Source organism: Petromyzon marinus, chromosome 14 (genome assembly GCF_048934315.1).
Source record: "Petromyzon marinus isolate PM22_M1 ecotype Great Lakes invasive population chromosome 14, UKy_Petmar_22M1.pri1.0, whole genome shotgun sequence".
Taxonomy (NCBI): Eukaryota; Metazoa; Chordata; class Hyperoartia; order Petromyzontiformes; family Petromyzontidae; genus Petromyzon; species Petromyzon marinus.
Genome location: NC_133680.1, coordinates 15,299,703 through 15,311,956, shown reverse-complemented (window position 1 = coordinate 15,311,956; position 12,254 = coordinate 15,299,703). Strand labels below are relative to the sequence as shown.

The window sequence follows — 12,254 nt, the reverse complement described above, 5'->3', positions numbered from 1 at the left end:
GCTTACCTAAAACCGGATTCCCACCACCATCCATCCCAGAAGAATTCCCTCATCAAGACTCTACACCATAGAGCCCAATGCATCACCGACCAGAAACACATTGCCCGTGAACTCAAGCACGTACACCAAGCTCTCAAGGCTAATGGTTACTCCGACTACACAATCCGAAAAGCCATCACTCCAACCATGAAGAAGGACCCTCTTGAGCCATTCAAAATCTTGAACAAACACAAGATCCAGGTCCAATTCAACAGAGTACATAAAATCCGTGATCTGGTCCAGATCTGTAAAAGATGTGATTCCAGACATTAAGTACCCTGGTGTCTACAAACTAAGTTGCCTTTGTGGTAGCAGTTACTTTGGAGAAACCAAACGACATGTCTCGGACCGCATCCGTGAACACAAAGCAGCCCTAAAACACAATAGGACCAACACCTCAGCCGTGGCAGACCACTGTTATAATTCAGTGGGCTCACATGACATTGACTTCTCCAAGACAGAGGTTCTCTGCAAGCCATCTGGCTACCATGAGAGATTCGTTCATGAGGCTATCCACATATACAAACACAGAGACAATTTCCACCAAGAAGATGGATTCTGGCTTAGCAATCATTGGAAGGATGTGATACACCATTTCGGGTCTTAATTGATTGTTTTCACGCTTACGGTAACTTTCAGACCGCATTCCATTCTCCTCTCCCCCCTCTTCCGTTCCGAGCATAGATGGACTCGTCTGTCTGAACAACCACTAATTGCTGTCCGTGGTGCTAACGTTAAGAAAAAAATGTTCTTGCTGTGGTTTTCATACCTGATGATGACTGCTTGTGTTGCAATCGAAACGTCGTGATAATTTTATTGTTTTATTTTTGTTATTTTATTATTTCCCTTCTACGTGACTTACCGAAAGAACCAAGAATATGAATCCCTGCAGTCACGAAAGCTTTAAATCGAAAATTATCTTAGTGTTTTTGTGATTTGAAGCAATAGCTGAAGTAAGTAACATCGACTCTTTCATGAAGAAAAACATACAATTTAAGAGAGATGTCAAAAGCTGCATTACAACTCTAGAGAACCATCTATAGAAGTCTCCAATTGATAGCTAAACAAACGTCCATTCTCTTTTGTTCTTTCGGTAAAATCACGTAGGTAGAAATAAAATTAAACAATTCATATCCGACCAGGAACACATAGGCAGTGAACTCAAGCACGTACACCAAGCTCTTAAGGCTAATGGTTACTCCGAATATACAGTCCGCAAAGCTATCACTCAAACCATGAAGAAGGAACCTCTTGAGGAGCCTTTCAAAACCATCACTTTACCCTACATTGCGGGGATCACAAAAAATATCTCCAAAATTTTGAATAAACACATGATCCATGTGCGTTTCAACAAATTACATAAAATCCGTGATCTGGTTTCGTCTGTAAAATATGTGATTCCGGACATGCATTACCCTGGCGTCTACAAACTAAGTTGCCTCTGTGGTAGTAGTTACATTGGAGAAACCAAACGACATGTCTCGGACTGCATTCGTGAACACAAAGCAGACCTTAAACACGGTAGGACCAACACCTCGGCCGTGGCAGATCACTGTTATAATTCAGTAGGCTCGCATGACATTGACTTCTCCAAGACAGAGGTTCTTTGCAAGCCATCAGGCTACCATGAGAGATTTATTCATGAGGCTGTCCACATATACAAACACAGAGACAATTTCAACCGAGAAGATGGATTCTGGCTTAGCAATCATTGGAAGGATTTGATAAACCATTTCGGGTCTTAATTGATTGTTCACGCTTACGGTGGCTTTCAGACAGCATACATTATTTTTGCGCTTCCCCCCTCCTCTTTTCCGAACATAGATGGACTCGTCCTTCTAAACAAACTGTAAAATCGCTATCCGTGGTGCAAACGTTAATAAATAAATAAATACAAACCGCCACTTCTTTCAAATGTTTTTTGCCATTGGTTTTCACACCTGATGATGACTGTTTGTGTCACAGTTGAAACGTCGTGAGAATTTTATTGTTTTATATATATTTTATTGTTTCCCTTCAACGTGACTTTACCGAAAGAACCAAGAATATGAATCACTGCAGTCACGAAAGCTTTAAATAAAAAGTTAACAAAATCGTTATTAATCAGAGTAACATCCCGATCTCAGACAATCTCAAAACGGTACCGGCTAAAGGGCTAAATTTCGCTGTCACCCCTAAACATATACAGTGAGGGAAAAAAGTATTTGATCCCCTGCTGATTTTGTACGTTTTCCCACTGATAAAGAAATGATCAGTCTATAATTTTAATGGTAGCTTTATTTGAACAGTGAGAGACAGAATAACAACAACAAAATCCAGAAAAATGTATGTCAAAAATGTTATAAATTCATTTGCATTTTAATGAGGGAAATAAGTATTTGACCCCCTCTCAATCACAAAGATTTCTGGCTCCCAGGTGTCTTTAATACAGGTAACGAGCTGAGATTAGGAGCACACTCTTAAAGGGAGTGCTCCTAATCTCAGCTTGTTACCTGTATAAAAGGCACCTGTCCACAGAAGCAATCAATCAATCAGATTCCAAACTCTCCACCATGGCCAAGACCAAAGAGCTCTCCAAGCATGTCAGGGACAAGATTATAGACCTACAAAAGGCTGGAATGGGCTACAAGACCATTGCCAAGCAGTTTGGTGAGAAGGTGACAACAGTTGGTGCGATTATTCGCAAATGGAAGAAACAAAAGAACTGTCAATCTCCCTCGGTCTGGGGCTCCATGCAAGATCTCACCTCGTGGAGTTGCAATGATCATGAAAACAGTGAGGAATCAACCCAGAACTACACGGAAGGATCTTGTCAATGATCTCAAGGCAGCTGGGACCATAGTCAATAAGAAAACAATTGGTAACACACTACGACGTGAAGGACTGAAATCCTGCATCGCCCGCAAGGTCCCCCTGCTCAAGAAAGCACATATACATGCCCATCTGAAGTTTGCCAATGAACATCTGAATGATTCAGAGGACAACTGGGTGAAAGTGTTGTGGTCAGATGAGACCAAAATTGAGCTCTTTGGCATCAACTCTACTCGCCGTGTTTGGAGGAGGAATGCTGCCTATGACCCCAAGAACACCATCCCTACCGTCAAATATGGACGTGGAAACATTATGCTTTGGGGGTGTTTTTCTGCTAAGGGGACAGGACAACTTCATCGCATCAAAGGGACGATGGACGGGGCCATGTACCGTCAAATCTTGGGTGAGAACCTCCTTCCCCTCAGCCAGGGCATTGAAAATGGGTCGTGGATGGGTATTTCAGCATGACAATGACCCAAAACACACGGACAAGGCAACAAAGGAGTGGTTCAAGAAGAAGCACATTAAGGTCCTGGAGTAGCCTAGCCAGTCTCCAGACCTTAACCCCATAGAAAATCTGTGGAGGGAGCTGAAGGTTCGAGTTGCCAAACGTCAGCCTCGAAACCTTAATGACTTGGAGAAGATCTGCAAAGAGGAGTGGGACAAAATCCCTCCTGAGATGTGTGCAAACCTGGTGGCCAACTACAAGAAACGTCTGACCTCGGTGATTGCCAACAAGGGTTTTGCCACCAAGTACTAAGTCATGTTTTGCAGAGGGGTCAAGTACTTATTTCCCTCATTAAAATGCAAATCAATTGATACAATTTTTGACATGCGTTTTTCAGGATATTGTTGTTATTCTGCCTCTCACTGTTCAAATAAACCTACCATTAAAATTATAGACTGATCATTTATTTGTCAATGGGCAAACGTACAAAATCAGCAGGGGATCAAATACTTTTTCCCTCACTGTACCAGTAGAGGATATCATCTCTCAGGTCGATGTAGCCCTCAAAGGCATAGGACACATCCAAGCAGACGTTGTGAGAGCTGAATAGCCACTATTCTTAAGAATGCTAAGAAACCCATTAGCAACATTAGCAAAAATGAACGCTCTGTACTCGCCAATTTAAAAAAGAGGGATGATATAGTCATCCTCTCGGCCGACAAGGGCAATGCCACTGTCATTATGGATAAAAAGTCATACAACAAAATCCAGGACCTACTCAATGATGGGAGTTACTCAAAAATTAAAAGTGATCCTACCAACAGCCTAACGATAAAAACCAACAAGATCATCACTAGTTCGACTTCCCTAATCGAACCAACCAAACGTCCCTCCCTAAAACCCACGACTGCAAGACCTCCCAGATTCTATGGTCTTCCCAAGATCCATAAAGAAGGTACCCCACTACGACCCATCGTGTCCACGATCAACTCCCCTACGTGCAAGCTAGCCCGTTTTTTATCGGATACTCTGCTTCCCTTCACTGGCAAGACCACCTCAGCAGTACTTAACTTAACCTAATTGGTTTCTATGGTCAAGGACACGGTACTATCTCCTGACGATATCCTCGTCAGCTTTGATGTCGTCTCTCTCTTCACCAAGGTCCCAGTGCCTGACACCATAACAATAATTGAAGATTTGGTCCAACATGGACTGAACCCTGATGTACCTGCGCTGGTTAGGCACTGCCTCACCAACACTTACTTTACCTGGAACGGTACCTTCTACAAACAAAATGAGGGCAACCCCTATGGGTTCCCCCTTGTCACCAGTGATAGCCAATGTTTTCATGGAGAAATTTGAATCAGATGCCATCCAGACATCCACCCTTCGTCCTTCGCTGTGGAAGAGATATGTGGATGACACTTTCGTCATTTGGCCACATGGCCTCCTAGCTTTGAACCATTTCCTAGACCACAAATTGCAGACACCCATCCATCAAATTCACCATGGAAGTGGAGAAAGATGGCAAGCTGACATTCTTGGATGTTCTGTTTGAGCGGAGGACTGATGGCTCTTTGGGACATTCTGTTTACAGGAAGTCCACCCACACAGATTCATACTTGAAGCCTGATTCCCACCACCACCCGGCTCAAAATAATTCTCTCATCAAAACATTATACCATAGGGCTCATTGCATTTCTGACCAACACCATCAGGCCCTCAAGATGAACGGATACTCTGACCGTACTATCCGCCAAGCTGTTTCTCCCACCATACAGAAACAACCACCTGATACTCCGACCAAAACCATCACACTGCCATACATAGCAGGCGTGACCAAAAATATTTCCAAAATTCTAAACAAACACAAGATCCAGGTCCGGTTCAATACAGTACACAAAATCCGTGATCTGATCCCATCCGTAAAGGATGTCATTCCTGACTTACAGTACCCCGGTGTTTACAAATTGAGTTGTACCTGTGGTGACTGCTATATCGGGGAGATGAAACGACATATTTCTGACCGAATTCGCGAGCACAAATCAGATTTGAAACACGGCAGAACAAATTATTCGGCCGTTGCTGATCATTGTTTCAACACAGCGGGTTCTCATGACATTATTTTTTCCAATACCAAAGTACTATGCAAACCTCCCGGTTATTACCAAAGATTTGTCCATGAAGCCATCCAGATATACAAACATAGACAACTTCAACCGAGAGGATGGTTTTAAATTGAGCAACTTTTGGAAAGATGTCATCAACCAAGTCAAACCTTAGCTGGCTTATAATTATACAGCCATTTCCGTTTCTACCAGGGTTGTACTCGCTTTCGTGCAGCGCGCCATCGCTCCCCCCGAACCCCCTGCAGCATAACAAAATATGGTTTTACGTGCTAGTACACCACCGCCTCCCCCTGAACCCCTACAGAATATAAAAAGGCGGCTTAACTTAGCCCCGCTCCCCACCCACGTCCCTTCCTGACTCCTCCCCCCACCTTAACCTGTATATAATCTCGTGTCTCCCAGAGCTGTTCACTTGGTACAGCTAATTTTGCTGTGACTGTTCCACCTGGAGATGGAAGCTTGTGTTGCCTCCGAAACGTCATCATTTAATTGAGTTGTTTTCATTTATTTTATTTTTATTTTACCTACGTGACTTTACCGAAAAAAAAACAACTTAGAATTAGTTAAACAAAGAGAGAGGTCATAATTGCAGACCCATGAATGCAAACCTATTTTTTCCACGAGGTCTATTTTTGTCAAAAGCACCTTTGGCCAACATGGAATTTTCCAGGAACGTGGCCTCTGCATTCCTTTAGGTTTGCCTGTGCACCAAAGGCTAAAATAAAATAAAAAAGCAAACTCTATGTGAGAATGTTTAGTTTCACGAATACCCACCGGATCGATCAGGAGTTCGAAAGCCCTTGCTGGTGATCAGAGCCAAGCCTGCGTCCGAGAAGACACCCTGTGCTCCCGCGCCACCCTCTGCTGTGCAGCCTGTGTCGAAGGTCTCCATTGCCTTCCACACCTTCACATCCATATCAGAAACAAAGATCCCCCATATAGTCTTTAACAGACTGTTGAGGCGAGTTCTGTTGGCTAGAGCCTCTGAAGGCTGGTACGAAAAACAATGGGGTGGTGCGTTGCCAGCACCATGCCTGGCTGCCTTCGTCCCTTAAGTGGCGATGTTTCACACACCACGCCAGGTACTCATTTGAGACTGGGTCAACTGAGGGGAAACCCAGGATTGATTCAGATAATCGCCACTGGTGTTGACCGTTAGTGGGAATCAAACTCAGGTTGCTGGGTTCATAATGCAGTGTGCTAACCATTGCGCCACCACTCCTTCAACATCCACACCACTGCAATTTAATATTTTATTATGGTGCTTTTTACCCAGGAAGACCTCACTGAGTCTCAAGACTCGTTTCAGGAATGTCCGGCCAAGTGTTTGCAGTATGGGGATGATGTTGCTATGTTTAATCCAAATTGACCAATTTGCGAGTTTTTTTTCTGCATTGGAATGTTGTGGCCAATACCTGTTACATTGTATGTATTTTTCTTACGTGAGTAATCCAAACAATCCAGAGGAAACCCATGCAGAACAGGGACAGTACAAACTCCACAGAGAAAAGCAACCGAGTCGGGAATTAAACCCAGGATTTCTTGCTATGCAAGTATTATCACTGTGTCACCCTGCTGCCTACACTTGACCCCAATCGCTGTGATAATTATATCAACAAATAGATGTCATCATCATCACTAGTACATATGGTATTTGTGACATTATTATAGCGTGAAGCTATCATGAAAGCGGTTTCACAGACATAATCTGCAGTCATTTCGCAATCTGGGGTGATGTTGCTGTGTGTAATCCCAATTTACGATGTTATTCTTTGAATTTGACAAATTTGGACCGTGGCCCGAGCACACAGTGGCTTAATAGTTTCAAATGATGTCAAGGGATCTTAACATCCCTGGCAAAGCAGATAACACGTGGTATTTTTACAGGTAATACACACCGTAGTATTGACCAAGGCAGCCAGCTGGGTTGGAATTGCAAATTTCTGCAACAAGCAGCGAACGCGCTACTGCTGGGCCATGTCACCGTCAAACACACATTTGTTTCCACCCCCTACAATAACGGACTGTCGAGTATTGTAGCTCTGTGCACAAGATGTCATATGGAGTCAGAGGAAACAGAGCTCGTATTAGGCTATAAATGGGAATTTACTGAGGGATCGTGGCCATTTTTACTTTTAACAACCCAGCTACGGGTTGAAAGAACACTTTAGTGCCGGAGAAACACATTGTATGTGGGTTAGAGTTATGGTTCCATAAAATGATTGGTTAAACCCGGTTTCTAGTTCCAGTTCAACTCTCACATCTCCATAGTCATAAATAACTCTGTCATGGAACAAATATATGCTCAACGGCATAATACAGTTTTCCCTCACGGTTAAAGAAAACTATTTTCTCCGTGGACTTGATCACTTTCATGCCTTGCATAATTTTAATATTCTCTTATGTCTGCCAAATACTCAAGAGCAATGGTTAGAAATACTGTATATCACCGCAGCAGACATTAAACATCTCACTTCATTCGAAATGAGTAGGCCATTGTTTGCTGGTCTCATGGGACAAATGTGTAGAATTACCTACAAAATACTCAATTTGGATTACATATAGCCACATCGCCCACTATTGACAGACTATATCCATCTGTGAACACTGCCCCCCTCCCTTCAGGATATTCATGTGCTTTAAGAATGGCACGAACACCAAATGTACTAATGGCAGTGCCATGCAAATATGAATACACACCCTGTCTTGCGTAAATCGGTGTTTACGGTTGACAGCGTAGACGGCTTGATCAACAGCGAGCAGACCTACTCTGGCATCAGGTTCCCCTTTCAAATCCAAAGTTAACATGGCCTTTGGTTCCAATGTGGGGCGGCCTTTTAATGACAGAGACACCTGAGGAGGGAAAATATCAGACTCGTTAGGAACAAATGTTCATGACATGAAATTTGTCGAATATGATACGACCAGGAATATAGAGTATGGTGCAGCTGCCATCAAGTTCATGGCAACAGCAGTACTGTAGTCATCAGCCATGGGCAATCCACTGCTGGATAAAGGCCTCCCCAAGCCACCACGAGCTCTCACAATCCTGCAACGCAACAATCCACAGCACCATCACGTGAATTATAGCATTAAACTCTGTTGTGATATGTATTGCCGTTTAATAAATGTATTATTATGTGCAATCACTCTTTTTATAAGTGCACAACTTTATCTATCTGTGATGAATGCTGCACTTTCTGTCGTTTTCATGCAGGGAGCGCTGCAAACCTACGCGCCCCCGGCATGAACGACGGAGGTGCAGGGACAGACGTTCGATTACGTTGGAATCGATCTGCAGACGGCGGTCTTCTCGCACGGCCAGCTCTATGTCGCCTTATCTCGATCCCGCAATCCCAAATAGGTGAAAGTCCGTATCGAACCGAACCCCCAGCAAGGCCATCTACTTAACGACGAGAGAAAATTCAACGAAATGCCGTTTTCAATGAAGTCTTCCAGGTGTAAAATGATATAAGCTTTTAATGAAGAGATAAAATTATTTAATTCAAAACATAATACAATTCAAAGATGTTTCATTTTAAAACTTGAAAACGGAGCATCGGGTGCTTGCGTGAATGCGTCGTTAGTGTGCAATTTTTTTCGTGACTTTCCTGGTCGAAGGCCGTAAATGGTTGTGAGGGGCGCCACAGGTGCCCCCGAAAAACCCTAGTATGAGATAGTAAAATAATTGTTCTGGCTTTCTTTCTGCATTCCTGGCAGACTGGCTTGCAGGTGCACTGCAGTGATGTCACAGTGCACATTTGGGTGATGACGTCATCCGCATCCCACAGCGTGGAGCTGGGTTCATTCGCTCACGTTACACCTCACCTCCTACCCACCCTCCAAATACACGCGATATGCTATCGTATCAGGAGGAAGGGTCAGACGGACAAGAGCTTATATTTATTTCATCATTATTATCGTTGCTATGATGCTTATTTACCCAGAATCTAAATATAACCACGGTTGAAGATGATGTCGAGAAGAGCATGCATATTTACTTCACAGAGATATTCAGGCATGACATGTGGGGTTCAGAAACACGCTGTCATTAACAACAACATGGAACAAAACTGAAAAGTGTGCAGAGGCACGAAGAGATGCACACTCAGCATCACATTGAGGCAAAGAAAGAGAAAGACACGGATTAGAGAACATATGCAGATTAATGCCTATTGATCTAATGGAATGTATATTCACCATCCAAAAGGTGTAGATGTAATAATTATACACACGTCTGTATACACGTGAGAAGTATACTGCAACCACAACGAGGTGCTGCTTTTCAAAAAAATGTTAAGTACTCAAATAGAAAATTTCAGGGATATGTTTTATAATTGGTTACTTTTGGGTCAGGTTGTGTGAATAAAATTCGTGTCGTAAACCCTCCTTCACGCGACAGCCAATGAATACAATTGTCACAAAAAAACGTGCCAATTAATTCCTTCTTCAGCACACGGGTGTGCTGGAGAGTAATCTCGCAATGAAACATTGCAGGGGGATATGTTGATAGATGCCCCACGACAATAATCGGGAGACATGACAGAGAAGAATGTTTAATCAATCTTTGAAGGGTATCTAAAAAAAAAATCAGACTTTATTGCATTACCGGTAACGCCTCTATCCACCCAAACATATAAATGGGTACACCACATATTCTTGGTTCTTTCGGTAAAGTCACGTAGAAGGGAAACAATAAAATAATAAAAATATAAAACAATAAAATTCTCACGACGTTTCGACGGCAACACAAGCAATCATCATCAGCTATGACTGGCAGGTCACACGTGGTGGGATATAGACTGAGTATGCCCACCTCTTAATATTTAAATTTCACTGCAAACGATTACCAGATCGTGATTCTCATTACTAAAATTGTTATTCTGGTGTAGGGGTTATCGTTTAACCAACCCCAGCAATACCAAACATGCTTTCCTTCTGTTTAACAAGTTTTTTTCCTCAATAATTTCAGTAAAAAAACACATTTTTGAAATTGGCCTTAAAGAGATGTATGTTTCAAAAATCTGTTCGTAGTTCACTGTCATACACAAGAATAATCACACAATCGTCATGTGCACAGCTAAGGCACTTGGAACTGCATCCTGTGCAAATTACATTCCCTTCAATGAAAACACAGCATGTGCATATACCCACATTATAATATCATGCTGCTTATGATCCGACTGATGAACACGCTTCCTTTATACACATACCTGGCTTTTGCACAATTCGGTGACTTCCACTGTTACAGAGTCCGCTACAATTTCGCCGCCTGGCAGGATATAGTAGGCCACGAAACGGAAGCGAGGAGCCATGTCGGGTGTGATGGGTATTCTCACGTTGGAGGGCCCTCCTCCAGACTCTTTGGTCTTGCGGTTAGTTTTCACAATCACGCCTCGTGTCAGCACCTGCAATTTATTGCACGCTGCATTAAAGGAACAAGCGAAAATATGTTCTTCCAAATTACTCAAATGGGATTACACACAACAGCAATAATCGCCCCCTACTGGCAGACTAATACCCGCCTGCAGGCTAGGTGCTTAGTCACAGTGTGCCACTAAACAGACAGATAGGAGTGCTCTTTCAAATGTGTCGAGATGAGATGTGATGCAAGTCGCTAATCACATATAAAACAATCTGATATGCCTGAGAGTAAAGTAGGGTGGCTCTATAAAAACAAGGTATCAATAACATCGTTCAAATGTGTGTCTCTGCTACATTTTATCTATAACGGTGAAGTTTAACTGTTGCCTTGGGAACGTAATTGCATCATCTCATCCCTGTGGCAGGTGGCAGATTATGCAGTTGGGCCATAACGGCACCTTCTTACATGAACATCATGGAGCATCGTGCTGGCATACACCAGGAGCTCAAGATACATGATGAGAAGGATTCATGTTTCCTTAAGGACATCACAACAGTGTAACTGGTGATGGGCCGTGCGTTACAATTTACTAACTTGCACTCCTCATTCCACTTGGCAGGGTATAATGATACCTTAGGTACGTTTGCCATTCTTATGGCACAGGGCAGTCACTAAGGAAGACGCTGTGTTACATTGATGGAAAAAGTCTACTATATGGAGCGATATTGCTGTATGTAATGCCAATTGAGTAATTTACAGTCTTTTTTATTCGGACCATGATGCCAGCACACAATGGCGTACTCATGTCTGCAGCAGTATATCTTTAACAACCGCTTTGAAACAGGCAGTGTGAATTTAAAGTTAATACACTGGCAGTAATAACCAGGGTAGCTGTCGGATGCTAACTGTAAACCACTGTCATAAATATCACTATTTTATTTAGAATTTTTCACATTTTGAGATGGTGAAATGGCCCAGTGACAATGCATTCGCTGCTTTCTGGTTTTTAACTGCAGTGTATTAAGCATCAAAATACTACGCACCATCTGCTGCACAGTGGACGTCAAAGATCCCGTGACGTCATTTGGAACAAGTCGGCCTTTCCATGCCGGCGCCACAATTAAGAAATTACTCGCAAATTACTCAATTTGGATTACACATAGCAACATCGCTCCTTGCTGTGAAACACATGCAGACTGTGAAACAAAGCATTGCCTTCCTTTGTGATTTGATTTATTGTGCTTGCTTAACAAGAGTTTTTTGGGAGGGTTTTGCCAGGTTTTCACAGGAGAGGGCAATATTGTGTGTAATCCCATTTGAGTAATTTGTAAAAAAAAATTCTGCATTGTGGTATTTGGCCGATATTGTATTTTTTGAATGACAAATTGTGCAATTGCCAAATTTAGTACATTATTAAGTTATTAAGACCAATGGAATGCACAATTTTTCTTACTGGAAGTCA

The 12,254-nt window shown here is 42.6% G+C and overlaps 1 protein-coding gene across 1 annotated transcript in view; it reads right to left on the bottom strand.

Annotated features, from left to right (window-relative positions):
- LOC116942274 (complement C3) overlaps positions 1 to 12,254 on the bottom strand; it is a 181,401-nt gene that overhangs the window by 97,963 nt on the left and 71,184 nt on the right. The window contains exons 13-15 of the mRNA XM_032953975.2: positions 10,641 to 10,835; positions 8,128 to 8,280; positions 6,202 to 6,331 (exon numbers count right to left, since the gene is read on the bottom strand). Of these exons, the coding sequence (XP_032809866.2) occupies positions 6,202 to 6,331; positions 8,128 to 8,280; positions 10,641 to 10,835 (478 nt within the window). The remainder of the gene's footprint in view (positions 1 to 6,201; positions 6,332 to 8,127; positions 8,281 to 10,640; positions 10,836 to 12,254) is intronic.